Source organism: Podarcis raffonei, chromosome 3, assembly GCF_027172205.1.
Source record: "Podarcis raffonei isolate rPodRaf1 chromosome 3, rPodRaf1.pri, whole genome shotgun sequence".
NCBI classification, from domain to species: Eukaryota; Metazoa; Chordata; class Lepidosauria; order Squamata; family Lacertidae; genus Podarcis; species Podarcis raffonei.
Window position 1 is genome coordinate 95432365 of NC_070604.1, and position 13343 is coordinate 95445707.

Below are 13343 nucleotides of genomic sequence, written 5' to 3' on the forward strand. Positions count from 1 at the left end.
TCTCCTTTCTCCCCAATTTGCAAACTGGGGGGCTCTAGGGGGAGGGTAGGAAGGACAAGTCACATTGCACCAGTAGAAGTGCAAATAGGCTGACATCACTGGAGGTCACCCTTAGTTCACACAGGTATTATTATGCATGGGAATAAAAACTCTTACAAATCAGGTTTTCAAAACCAATAGTTAGCATAGTAGCTACGTGCTTTCTGAAAATATTCTCCTTTTTTTTGCAGTAATGTATCCTGCCTATGCAAAGTGGGTTCAATCACACAGGGATCTCCCCATCAAACTTAATCAGTGGTGCAATGTTGTGGTAAGTGAAAGATATACCGGATATTTGCTGTGCTTTACCCAATATGCTCATTCTTAATCAATCAATCAATCAATCAGCAATCACCAAAACCCGCTTTTTAAATTAAGTTGTGGGTTGTTAGAATGTATAGTCTTTGTGGGGAGAAATTGCCATATTTTTTCACCTGGCACTTCTTGTGTTGAAGGATTTGATTCATATCTTATGCTCTGAATATTTCTTCATTGCTGCTTTCCACATCCTAACAAACACCATGTTGAATGAAAAAAATGTGGTATGTAGTGCACACATTTTGGGAATCTCTACAGGCCTGAACTGTGACAGCCGTTGCGATATACAGTGGTACCTCGGGTTACATATGCTTCAGGTTACAGATGCTTCAGGTTACAGACTCTGCTAACCTAGAAATAAGTACCTCAGGTTAAGAACTTGGCTTCAGGATGAGTACAGAAATTGCACAGCAGCAGCAGCAGGAGGAGGCCCCATTAGCTAAAGTGGTACCTCAGGTTAAGAACAGTTTCAGGTTAAGAACGGACCTCCAGAACGAATTAAGTTCTTAACCCGAGGTACCACAGTATCTGGATATGTGATCATGCAAATTATCCTTGTCTACTGGTATTTACAATCTTCATAGAAATAATAGAAATCAGCATATGAGAATATAGCATTTTTATATTGAAAACAAATGGCAGTTAAAATAATCTCTGGTTCCTTTTGTGTGAATAGTAGGTTTCTTAACAATATGTAAAATCTAGGTAGCACTAGCAGAAGCCAGCACAAGAACTCTCTCTAGGTTCATTGGGACTCCACCCTGGCACAAACTCCATGTCGTCCCCAAATCTAATCTGGAGGGTTTGGGAAACTCCAGAACAAATTTAGGGGGAGCAGAGGGGTTGAAAGTTTCTTGTACTGATGGAGCCTTAGCCTTTGCATTTCGTTAATTACAACTCACTATGCCTTTGAATTCATACAGTATAATGCATCATTGAAAAATAGAACTTTGAGCAATGCTAAATAATACATTTAAAACAAGCTCATTAATGACGACAACAACTTTAACTTTTCATGACACTCTGTTTTTTGTTTGTTTGTTTTGTATTGCAGCGCTGGGAGTTCAAACATCCACAGCCTTTCTTGCGTACTCGTGAATTCCTGTGGCAGGAGGGACACACAGCGTTTGCAACTTACGAAGAGGCAGCAGAAGAGGTACAGTGCACAGATTAAGTTAAATGAACTTCATTCTTCACCATCCACCATTCAAGGAAAATTTGGAATTGTTGTATCAGTGGGTGGAGGGAGTCCACTTCGTATTTCAGCATAATTGAGGGAAAACAGTGAAGCTTCTTTTCTTCAGTATGTTCGAAAAGGCTAATAACAGGCTAATATGAAAAGTAGATGCAGTGTTAAATTGTGTTGGACATTGTTTTCTCATGGTGTGATATACAAGAATTAATTTGAATCTCATTGGCTTGTTGTTGTCACTCAAATAATCTACATGTTTCAAAATTGGGTGTCATTAACTATGTGAACCCCCAGACAAGAAATGAAATGAAATGACACAACTAGTGAACTATCATAGTTACAAATGACAGATAATTTCATGTCCGAGAACCACTATCTGTTGTCGGATAGGATTCAGTGGTTATTGCTAGAGCTTTAAACTGTAAATGCTAAATTTTTATTTGATAGCTGCCATAAATTATTAGGATTTGAGAAGGCCATTCATATTTATCCTTGGCTTTCCTATGATTCTACCAAATGGTTAAGTAATACTTTTGGCAGATAGCTTAGTCTAAACTTTTACAAACTGTTTTTTATTACTTGTCTCAGGTATTACAGATCCTTGATCTGTATGCTCGTGTGTATGAAGAACTTCTGGCAATTCCTGTTGTGAAAGGAAGAAAGACAGAAAAGGAGAAGTTTGCAGGCGGAGATTATACAACTACCATTGAGGCATTTATATCCGCCAGTGGGCGAGGCATCCAGGTATGTTCTGATAAAAACATTTTATATACTTCATTAATACGTAGGAAGATGTTACCTGAATTTTGTTTATTGTTGCCTTTTTTTAGGGAGCAACCTCTCATCACTTGGGCCAGAATTTTTCAAAGATGTTTGAGATTGTCTTTGAAGATCCCAGGATACCAGGAGAGAAGCAATTTGCTTATCAGAACTCTTGGGGTATCACAACGCGGACCATTGGCGTAATGACCATGATTCATGGAGATAACATGGGTCTAGTACTACCTCCCAGGGTCGCTTCTGTTCAGGTGAGCAAAATCACATTGATACAAACCTTTTGCTAGTGCCAATTCACTTCTCTTTTCCCTCCTATTTTCTAGAATGGTGGTGGTGGTGGGGTTTTGAATCCAGACTAAGATAGTTACACTTAGATTCCATTAAATTGGTTTAATGGAAACTTAACTTTAAGTCATGACTAACTTGCCCCATAGATTTCCGTAAGACCTAAGCACAACTAACTTAGTCTGGCTCCAAGTCACTGAGTTGACTGGCAAATAATCTTAATGCTTGTGCAGCTGCTGATGTCCTCTGGCTGTATCTTTAAGATGTGGAGGGAAATAGAGAGAGGATGGGGAAATGTTGCGGCAGCCTGCTTCTGTCCACTGGGTGGCAACCAGAAAGAGGGCATTCTTACTGCATTATGAAACAGCCTCCCGAGAGATCTCGCAGACATCTTCACTTAGGTGTTTTCACTCTCAATCAACACTTTTTTGCTCCAACACACATTTACTGGCCCTTAATTCTGAAGGACTGAGCCATATGAAGCTGCCTGGGTTCTGAAATCTTCAGGGGAGGCACTTCTCTGAGTCCAGCCTCCCTCACAGGGACATTTGGTGGGCATTTTGGAGAGGACCTTCTCAGTGGCTGCTCCCAGGCTTTGGAACTCTCTGGAGGCTATGTTTGCTCTTTCCTTGTCCTTCTAGCAGCATCTGAAAACTTTCTTTGGGAACTAACTGCTTTTAAGGAAAGGTATCCTAATGGTATGCTGTACTGTTTTCCCCATCTGCGTTTAATAGATGTGTTTTAATTCCATAGGTAGTTTAATTGCTTTTTATTTATGTTTTAATTTTAATTTTTTTATTGGAATTTTATTTACAACATAACAAAAACCCCCCAATACACATTAAACGTGAGCATAACATACAGTGAACATAACATACAACAATACAAACAACCAAATAAAAGACTTCCTTTATCCTGTATCTGGCCTCCTTATTCTTATAAACTGTGTCCTTTATGAATAATTATTAAGATTTTTCTAATTATAACTTAAATATCCACAAACTCTCCTGCAGACATTAATCAAAACAAGTCCAGGTATGTATTTTAGGGCACTGTTTTGTGAAGTATTCTCTGCATTTCCCCCATGCTTTTTGAAACTCCTGTTTAATGTGATCTCGAATTGCCTCTGTTAATCTAGTCAGTTCAATATACTCTTAACAGTTTCTCTTGCTATTCCTTTTCTGTTGGCACAGTTTCTTTTTTCCAGTTTAATTACTTTTTAAACAGCAACCTTTTATATGTTTTAAGCTGTGTGTGTTTTATCTGTGTTTATTTTAATTTTTGTGAGCGCCTTGAATCCTAGTTCTGGGAAACAATAAAATAAATCCAATAAATACATGTATAAATAATTCTGCTCAGTGAGTGCTTGGTCACTGTTTCAGTGTATATTTATAAAATTTTAATGCAGTTGATTTTATTGCAGCACTGCTTCAATAGTCCTTTTGCTTCAAAACCGATGGTTTTAAGAGCAATCTACAAGTTTAGGGCCTACATATTGTAATTCTTGCAAACAGCATTTTTGTTAATGCTCCTAACTCAATCATTGCATCACCACTCAGGTTGTGATTATTCCCTGTGGAATCACCAATTCGCTTTCGGAAGAAGACAAGGAGGCCCTGATGGCAAAGTGTACTGAATACCGTAAGCAGCTATTCAGTGCCAATATCCGTGCGCGTGTTGACTTGAGAGAGAACTATTCACCTGGATGGAAATTCAATCACTGGGAGCTTAAGGTAAATGTTGTTCAGTTCTGTTTTCCTTTGATGCATTCCTCATTGTCAGCCTTTCCTTGAATGCATCATTCAGTAGTATATGCAGAAGGAAAATGGGAGTTATCAATATATTGGCGACAATAGACCCTCCTTCTTATGAACTTTCCCCTAAGTACATGTCATCTGTTCTTTATTTTCCAATTCTGATGAGCTCATCTACTTCAAGAGTGCCTGTGTAATAAATTATCCAACCTCTTAGTATTGACTCACTCACATTGTCTTACTTCTAGGCTGGGAAAGAGTAATAGCTAGAGTTTTTGCAGTGTAAACTAAACTTTCAGGATGTCATCTTATTGGAGACATGCTATCAATACTGGTTTGCATGTCACTTTAAACCATACTTGCACTAAACTGTGCTGCTGGGATCTGAAACTTGGTTTGGCTTAGCTTTGCATCCAAACCCAGAGTCAGAGTTTGTTTTCCTTGAAGCAAAGCATGAGCTGTCTGGAAGGTTTGTTCTTGGCTTTCTACTTGTAGTTTGGGGGAAACAAACAACACGAACCTGGATGTAAAGCTAAGCTGCAACGTGGCTTGGCTGTTAGCAGTGCAACAGGAGCAGAAGAGGAATAAAGCACCTGTGATACCTGCAGTGGGTGCCTTCACCTTTAAACCATAGTTTAAAGATTTGGTTTAAAGTGACACATTTGTTTTATATTATTCTGGAGTGCGGAATAATTTGCATTTTTGCCAGGTGTAAGTTTCTTGACTATAACCCGGGGTAGCTCCTTCCCTGAAATAGTTTTGTGTTCCACTTAAGCAAGGTAGACAGATGTAAAGAAGTGTATAAAACGCTCTGTTCATGGCCTCCACTTTTTTTTTAAGGGTGTTCCAATCAGGCTTGAAGTGGGTCCACGAGATATGAAAAATCATCAGTTTGTAGCTGTTAGAAGAGACACAGGAGAGAAGCTGACTTTTGCTGAAAATGAAGCAGTGGACCAGCTGAGACGTGTTTTGGACAAAATCCAGACTAATCTTTTTGACAGGTTGAGTTTGGGGGAGGCTGTTTTCAAACTGACACATTTGCTTCTTTATACTGTGTGTCTCATTCACCTGTCTGTCGTTTCATGGGTTTCCAAAGGAATGAGGAAATGAACTGAGGATCAGGGCGCAACTAGATTTAACATTCACTTACCCACCCTGCCTGGATTGCACTGAATGCATGGCAAACTGAGCTGTCTGAATCACCCTCACCAATGATCTCAAAGTTTCGCAATAGCTTGAGCTGGTGGGGTGGAGAATGGTTGAGTGAATCCCCCAAACGGGAGCAATGAAGAGACTAAAAAAAAAAAAAGACTAGAAAGGGGGAGGGGGTAAAATGCAGCTCCTCCCTTCTGTGACTCTAGAACTGATTATTTGTCTATCTTCAATTCACCCCCCCCCCAATTCTCTTAGATTGCTTTGCCTGACCAGCTAGGCAAAAAAGGTCATCAGTATAGAAGTTACAGTCCTTTCTATTGGCTAATGCTGACTTTTCTCACAAAAAAACTCATGCCATCTAAACTGAATACTAGCCCTTGTACTTTCAGTTTGCTCTTCCACCAGTTTTTATGGCCTGACACCCAGAGAAGGCATACTCTATATTAATGGAATCAAGCTTCTCTTGGAAGTGGATTCTAGTCCCAGATGCTTGTCCTGCACTAAGATATCACAGGACTTAAATTTGTATCCCAAGAGCTACTTTAGGTCTGCATAAGGACTTCAGTGTGCCTTGTGAATATAACACAGTCACAAATTCCCTTCATTTTCAAAAGAGGTGTGGTGTGCATTGAAGGTTTGAAGTACAGAAGCCCAAAGTCACCTTGGGCACACAGAATGAGTTGCATTGTACTTTGGGCTATTGCACTTTTATATCCCACCTTTGACTGCAGCTAAGCATGTTCCTAACCATCGTTTGGACTGCTGTGTGGACAAAAATGAATGTAATTAGTGGGATGCAATTCAGATGCATTCTTAAGATCTGGCTCTGTGGTTAAAGAGTTTCTTTTTACAATAAGTAAAAGCTTATGTTGACTGAATATCTACTCTTTCTCAGAGCTTCTAATGACCTAAAGAATCATATGGTGGTGGCCAATACAATGGAAGAGTTTCAGACTGCACTTGATTCGGGAAAGGTAAGAAATCTGCAGCATGATCAAGACTGGAATCCAATGTATATTTACAGCCATAATGAACACGGTGTGGCTGTCTTTCAAGGAAGCATTCGTAAGAATAGGCTGCAAGTTTTGTTTTTGCAAGTGAAGGCACAATTGAGCAACACAAATTTATTCAGGGATTGCAGAATTAGCAGTTTGTACTGACCTAAAACATGAGAGTTTCTTAGGAGTCTCAGAATAATTGCAACCTCAAAAAACGCCAAATGTTAAATCAATATCACATTCCTTGGGAATAATGCTTGCAGTTTTCAGGCATGTAGTGGAGCCTGTAGTTCTTTAAAAACTTTAACCTCTTGGCTCATTTAATTGCAGCTGTCACTGCAGAATCTTTTCCTTTGTGGTCAGCTCTCATAACCCATTCATCCTCCATCAAGGCTATGGGACATCTATGTATGTCCATTGCAGTATGTGAAAAGGATGCCTCTCCACGTCTTTAAAAACATTAGTAAAGGTGGAAGGCTGCCTTCCCTGTGACACTTACTCAGCTGTGCTGCTTTTTCAGCAGAAAATAGCCATGCCATCTCTAAGAAATAGTATCAAGTTGAATTCTAGATCAGATACTGTAATCAATTCATTACAAGTAACCGTAAAATAATTAGCAGACAATATAACTAGTCTTGTCAGTTCAAAGAACGCATTGCTTGCGTCAAAGAACTCTTTCTATCTGATTTAAATAGAGGTCAACAAGTACATGCAGAAAAGCTGGATGACAAGAGGTTATTGGAATTGATATGAAGGTGCAGTGAAGCACCTTTAATTGCAGCAAAGTATTTTAGATTGCCACTGGAGTGTTTTGTGCTCTGGCTACTGGTTTTACGTTAGAGTTTGATTTGTGTGAATTGTTCTCAAATAGCTTTGACCTATTTTTAATAACATTTATTAAAGATAAGTCATTTTCCAACATGCCTCCTTCAAAACAAGCAGCTGGCTTACGTTGTGGAATTTATTTAAACAGATACAACTTACGCATCCTGCTGCTGTTTGTCATAAACTAAATGAGGTTTTAGGACCTAGCATTTTCCATCCTGTTTTTTTTCCTTCCACGGGTCAGGAGTGTCATTGAGTCCAGTGCCATTGAGTCCAAGTTGAAGGCCTTTATGTGATCTGTTCGCATTGTAGCACTCTTGAGAGGAACAAAATCCTGCAAACTATACACATTTCATATTCATGTTTCCTAGAAGAATAGCAGGCTCCCTTAATGTGTGCTTCAAGTTTGAATCAATTTCTTTCTTTTCTAAAAGTTGGAGTCAGAATGAAGTTTAATCACTCAAACAATGCTGAATTATGAGAAATTATTAACTTTCCAACGTGCTGTATGTGCTATCTCTTGAAGCTGGGCTTATTTTATGTTAAATTTCAAATGTAGCAAATGCCTGTAAAGCCTTTATGGCTTGGAAAACAAACAATTCTTTATTGAAAAGCGAACACGTCACTTGAAGTTCAAGAACTCATAATGGTTATTCCTCTGGTTCTGCCGACCAGGGCATGTCATTCAGTTTAACATTCCAGTCCAATAATCTCTTGGGGGTGTGAGTTCCTACACATGCACCTCTCTCCCTTTGAGATGAGCACTTTTGTGTGCATTATTGCAAAATATGTTTGCTTCTGGATCTAGGAGAGTGTTTCTGAAATTCTGGCAAAATACATGAAAGCTAAAATATTCAATTAATCAATGATTTTTGGAGAGAAAACATAGCATTCAAATTTTCACTTTAAGGAAATACGTTAGGGACTGGTTTTTCTATGAATCGTTTGCAGAATAAATTCTAATGACATTGTCCTTCCTTACATCATCTGGCTTTAAGTGGTGTTTTACTCAGTTGCACCACTAAGGGGCGACTTTCTATCTTAATTTGAAGATGTTTTCAAAAGGCCAGTCAGATTCTGCTAACATTCACCTTCAAGAAGCTCTCTACTGGGGCCAGTGTATTGAATGTACACACAAATCTTAGGCCAGAGGGGCAGGGGAGTGAAATTTTATTTGCAGTGAAATATAAAGATCATAAGGCTTTTGAATCCTATCATCAGATTGACTTCTCTCAAGGCAGCTAAAACAGATGAACATTATACTACTTTCTGTTAGACTCATTTCAGCTATTTTCCCTTGCAGATTGGAACAGACAAGTTTTATTCAATATATAAGACATTAATTAAGATTAATTATATAACCTCAACAATGTGTATTTTCCTTTCTGACTTCAGATAGTGCAGATTCCTTTCTGTGGTGAAATAGATTGTGAGGACTGGATCAAAAAGACAACTGCCAGGTAAATAAATGTTTGTGTATAGACATAACTATACAAATACATAAGTACCAATTGAGATGCACACTTGCTCTGAGTTCTTTCAAATTTGAACATTAAGACAAAAATAGGAGTTGGTCTTTGTAGTAGTTATGGGGCCCGTGCTAAAGTATCAGCTAACCAAGAAGTGTAATTTTTCTAAAAGGAAAAAGCACCTTTGTTCCAGACCTGTTGGAGGAAAAGTTTACAGTGGAAGACCATGATCTGTATTAAGGTGCCAAGACACCCTTTGGTTCATGGTTCACTGGAAGCCCTGCAACATCCCTACTAATTATGGGACAATAGACTGTCCCTCATTCTTGTCAATGCTCAGCCTTTTGTCTTTGTACAGCTCTCTTACAAATCTATAGAGCTACCTTAACTTTACTCTTTGTGCAGCATTAATTCCTTTGGTTGAAGAGTGTTTTGATTTCTGCAAATCAGGCTCACATTTAGGTCATATGTGATACCTTTGGTTAGTGCACAATTGTGGGGCGTTGCCATTTAGCTCAGTTTTGGGCATTAAAGGAAATCTGCTTTCCATTTCAGAGATCAAGACCTTGAGCCTGGTGCTCCATCCATGGGAGCAAAAAGTCTCTGCATCCCCTTCAAGCCACTGTGTAAGCTGGAGAACGGAGCAAAATGTGTCTGTGGCAAGAACCTTGCCAAGTTCTACACCCTCTTTGGCCGTAGTTACTAAACTGCTAGTTTGAAACACCATTTTCTTTATCTTTCAAGCCCTCAACTTTTTGAAATAAAGACTGAAATCTTCCCAGATCCTATCACGTTTTTGTTACTTTTTAAAACAGCTACAAATAAAGCCATACAGAGTCAAAGAGCCCCTCCAGTCAGACTAGCAGTGATGCACAGACTTTTCTGTATACAACATCTCTAATAATAAATACATATTGTCAGCTACCACTTGGCTTCTTTTTTGCTTGTGGGATAAAATGGTTTGTGTGGTAGATAATGCTGTATGCAAAGGTTGGATGAATTCACATTAATACTGTAGTGTTCAACATTCTTGAATGAGCTGCAACACTTCATTCCATGAGTGGAAGATACTGTCTGCCTACAGAGTGCTAAGTTTAAAGTTTTAAAATTGTGATTAGAAAACCAATTGTTAGAAAAACTTTAAAAGTGTACAGCATAGTGCCCTCCAGACTACAACTCCCATGAGCTCCTGCCTATATGACCAGTGGTCAGGGATGATGGGATTTGTAATCCAGCATCTGGAGAGCACCGCATTAGTGTACATAATCTTCATTGGAAGCAACTTCAATGGATGCCACCTTATTTAGTTTAAAGATCTGCGTCACAGTGACCATTAAAACCAGTCATATTTCCAGCACCTGCAGATAGGACAGTTCCCTACCTTGTGCCTTTACCAAGTCATTTTTCACAAGATTTACAAGAATGCAACTATACTGTGATAATTGCTGATCATTCCTATGATTGGCAGGAACAGGGGAATCAATCCCCTTTAATTAATGGCCCAACAGCATGACAACATGGGCAACATATGAACCGATAGCTTAGAGGCATACTTTCTTTGGGTAAATACAGTGATATTTGGAATTCGTTTACACAGAATATATTAGATTACTGACAGTTATGTGTACATTAGGATAATAAGAATAAGCATCTGTATATTAATATATGGTAATATAACAGGTTTTTTATCATTTTTTTCTTTTCCCCCTCACTACCTTTTTATAAATGAAATTCTCTTAATATCAATTTGAAAAATGATTGGCATGAACAGATGTAGTAGGGGAAACATTGAACAAAGCTGGCTTGGCTTCTGAGTCACTGCAGCTTCAAAGAAATGAATGGCAGATTCAGAACAACTCGATTTAAATAATGCCCAAACTGTGTCATTTGCTTGAGTTTGTGTCTCTTGATCAAAATTACTTTGATATTTTTTTTTAAGGTTTCAGTAGGAACATTAATTCAATGAGCTGGTGTTAGTGTTTAAAGCCCTAAATGACTCCAAATATTTGAAAGAGCATTTCATTCCCTACAGACCCTCTCAGGAGACTGGCCCTCTCTGTAGTTTGCACCCTCAGAAGTTCCTTTGCCCTGGCCTTGAAACCAAAACATAATTGGAAAAAGCGCTGAATGACCCAGCCAAAGCTAAGTACCGTGAAGCTCCTGTAATTTATATACAAGTGACTTTATGAGACATTACAATATGTAACTTTGGGATGGATCATGGATACCACAGGTGATATTCCATGTTGCACAAGTGGACGTCTGTTTACGGGATGGGACTTCTTACAGCCCCCTGTGCATGCCTTAAATCAGCTCTGGAGAGTAAGGGAGAATAAATTAATGAGTAAACTCATTGCCACCTGACTGCCTCATGGGTGGTTGTTGTTCACATCCATCTATCTTGGGAGATAATGGAGTACGCCTTCAGGAGTCTGTGTGCCCCAGTCTGTCTTGGGAGGCAATGGAGTGTGTCTCCAGGGGCTTCTGAAGTCAAACTGCTGCATTAGCACAAAAATGACCTTGCTGGGGCGCAAACCTGGGCAGTGTTGAGGTGATCCAAAGGAAAGCGGAGCAATACATTTGGCACCAGCTTGGCTGCAGGAGTTGCTGGAAGGAGGTGTGCTCCTTAGGGACTCCCCTCCAGATGTGTATAGGGTTCAATCCTTAGCCTTTTCTTCTCCCAAAGATAACCCACAAGGCAGCAGAGGTTTAGGATCAGAGCTTTCCTTCTCTGAGGGTTTGAGATCCATTGGCTACCCATGGTTTAGCCGGCCAGTTGAGAAAGCAAGCTTTATTTAGTAACGTGTATTACATATAGCTAGTATTGATAACAATTTTCTTTCCCTGCTGTCCTTGGCTCTTGATATTGCCTGGAAATTAATTGTGAAAGAAACGCTCTTCATCCAGCATAGTTAAAGTCTGCTCAAAGTACAGACATACCTCAGAGAAGTTGTGGGTTTGGTTCCAGATCACCACAATAAAGTGAATATTGCAATTAAGCGAGTCATACCATTTTTTGTGTTTCCCAGTACATATAAAAGTTATGTTTGCACTATACTAGCCTATTAAGCCACACATGCCCCAGCTGCAGGGGCAGGAGGGGAAAAACCCATGGCCAGAAAAGGGGTGGTTGTAGTGGGGTAGGATGGGACTGATGGTTAGACAGTGTTCTCGAAGCTACAAACATGAGTCTGACCAAACTGCAGGAGATAGTGGAAGACAGAAGTGCCTGGTGTGCTCTGGTCCAGGGGGTCACGAAGAGTCGGACACGACTAAACAACTAAACAACAACAACAGGATGGGACTGGTCTGCCTGCAGCTGCACCTATGAATTCAGGAGCAATATCTGTGAAGCACAATAAAACGTGTGATGCACAAAGAAGTGTGAGCCATTAAAATATGTGTGCATGAAAAAATGGGCTAACTTGCACTGAAAGGTACATATTCCCAAACTGATAACCAGGATGGAGGATGGTGAACATCTGTTTGAAGAGGAGATGGGCTATCATCATGATGACGAAATTGAAAATGAACAAGCTAGACCTTCTATTTAACATGCGAAACTGTGACGCTGCTGTAGTTGCAACAGGAAAGTAACAGGCTGGACTCAACTCTAGGGTACGTTGTAGGGAATGTTCCCCTGGTGGTGTCATTTGGGATGGCCCAGTGCTTTATTTTGGACTGCACAGCTCCCATTTCCTTATTCATTACTGTACATTAATGCCTTTTTGCCCCAGAGAATGATGTTGCACCTTGAGGGGAGAATCTTCCAGTGATAAAGATGTATGCTATGGGGTATTATCATTCTTATTTTGTGGTGTAGCATCAAATAAAGTCTTATTCACACAACTCTTGGTTGAATAAGGATCTGGGAAACAATTTCAGCATCATAAAGAAACGTGTAAGGCAGTGATAACTGCAAGGTCACCACCTATTTTAACAATGGAAATAAATACAATTATGAAAGTGGGCAGGGGACATTCCTTGCAAATCCCAATTAGCTCTGAATTATTGGGATCTATTGTCATTTCCTAGGTGATTAGTTCCATAAGAAGCTACCAACTTCCACGACAATTAGCAACTGTACCAGCAATCAGCAGTTCCTTGGGGTTTTATATTGTTCCAATGGGAGGCTGATTGTGTGAATAGCTGTCACCCATGATCTAATCATGCAGATCACCAAGTTCTTCTGTCAACTGGGCCAAGAAACGTACTTCTGGGAATGAAGGGGCATGCAGTTTAAGATACACAGATTGGTATTACAAGCATTCTTTTCTATAGTAAAAAGGTAATGGTTTCAACTTAATGATTACCGTAAATTACCAGAAGGCTTAGCGAAATTATTATGTTTCTAACTTTGGACCCATTTAGGCAGTCACTTGGTTTAAAAAAAGCATCAGGAATATGGAATTCCGGGCAATCAATGAAAAGACTGTCTGGTTTTTACAACTTTAGGCTTGTTTGCAGAATGACAGGCTGCATCCGTGACAGTGCCCTTAAATGACCAATTGGTCTTAAGCATATTTGAACG

The 13343-nt window shown here is 39.5% G+C and overlaps 1 protein-coding gene across 9 annotated transcripts in view; it reads left to right on the forward strand.

Annotated features, from left to right (window-relative positions):
* The window catches only part of EPRS1 (glutamyl-prolyl-tRNA synthetase 1), a 40564-nt gene extending 30828 nt beyond the window's left edge, over nucleotides 1–9736 (forward strand). For all 9 annotated transcript variants that reach the window (XM_053383120.1, XM_053383121.1, XM_053383127.1 and 6 more), the window contains 9 exons: nucleotides 231–310; nucleotides 1412–1513; nucleotides 2138–2293; nucleotides 2380–2577; nucleotides 4171–4344; nucleotides 5206–5366; nucleotides 6416–6494; nucleotides 8739–8803; nucleotides 9368–9736. In XM_053383120.1, the coding sequence (XP_053239095.1) occupies nucleotides 231–310; nucleotides 1412–1513; nucleotides 2138–2293; nucleotides 2380–2577; nucleotides 4171–4344; nucleotides 5206–5366; nucleotides 6416–6494; nucleotides 8739–8803; nucleotides 9368–9518 (1166 nt within the window). In that variant the 3' untranslated portion in view covers nucleotides 9519–9736. The remainder of the gene's footprint in view (nucleotides 1–230; nucleotides 311–1411; nucleotides 1514–2137; nucleotides 2294–2379; nucleotides 2578–4170; nucleotides 4345–5205; nucleotides 5367–6415; nucleotides 6495–8738; nucleotides 8804–9367) is intronic.
* Nucleotides 9737–13343: the final 3607 nt, after the last annotated feature.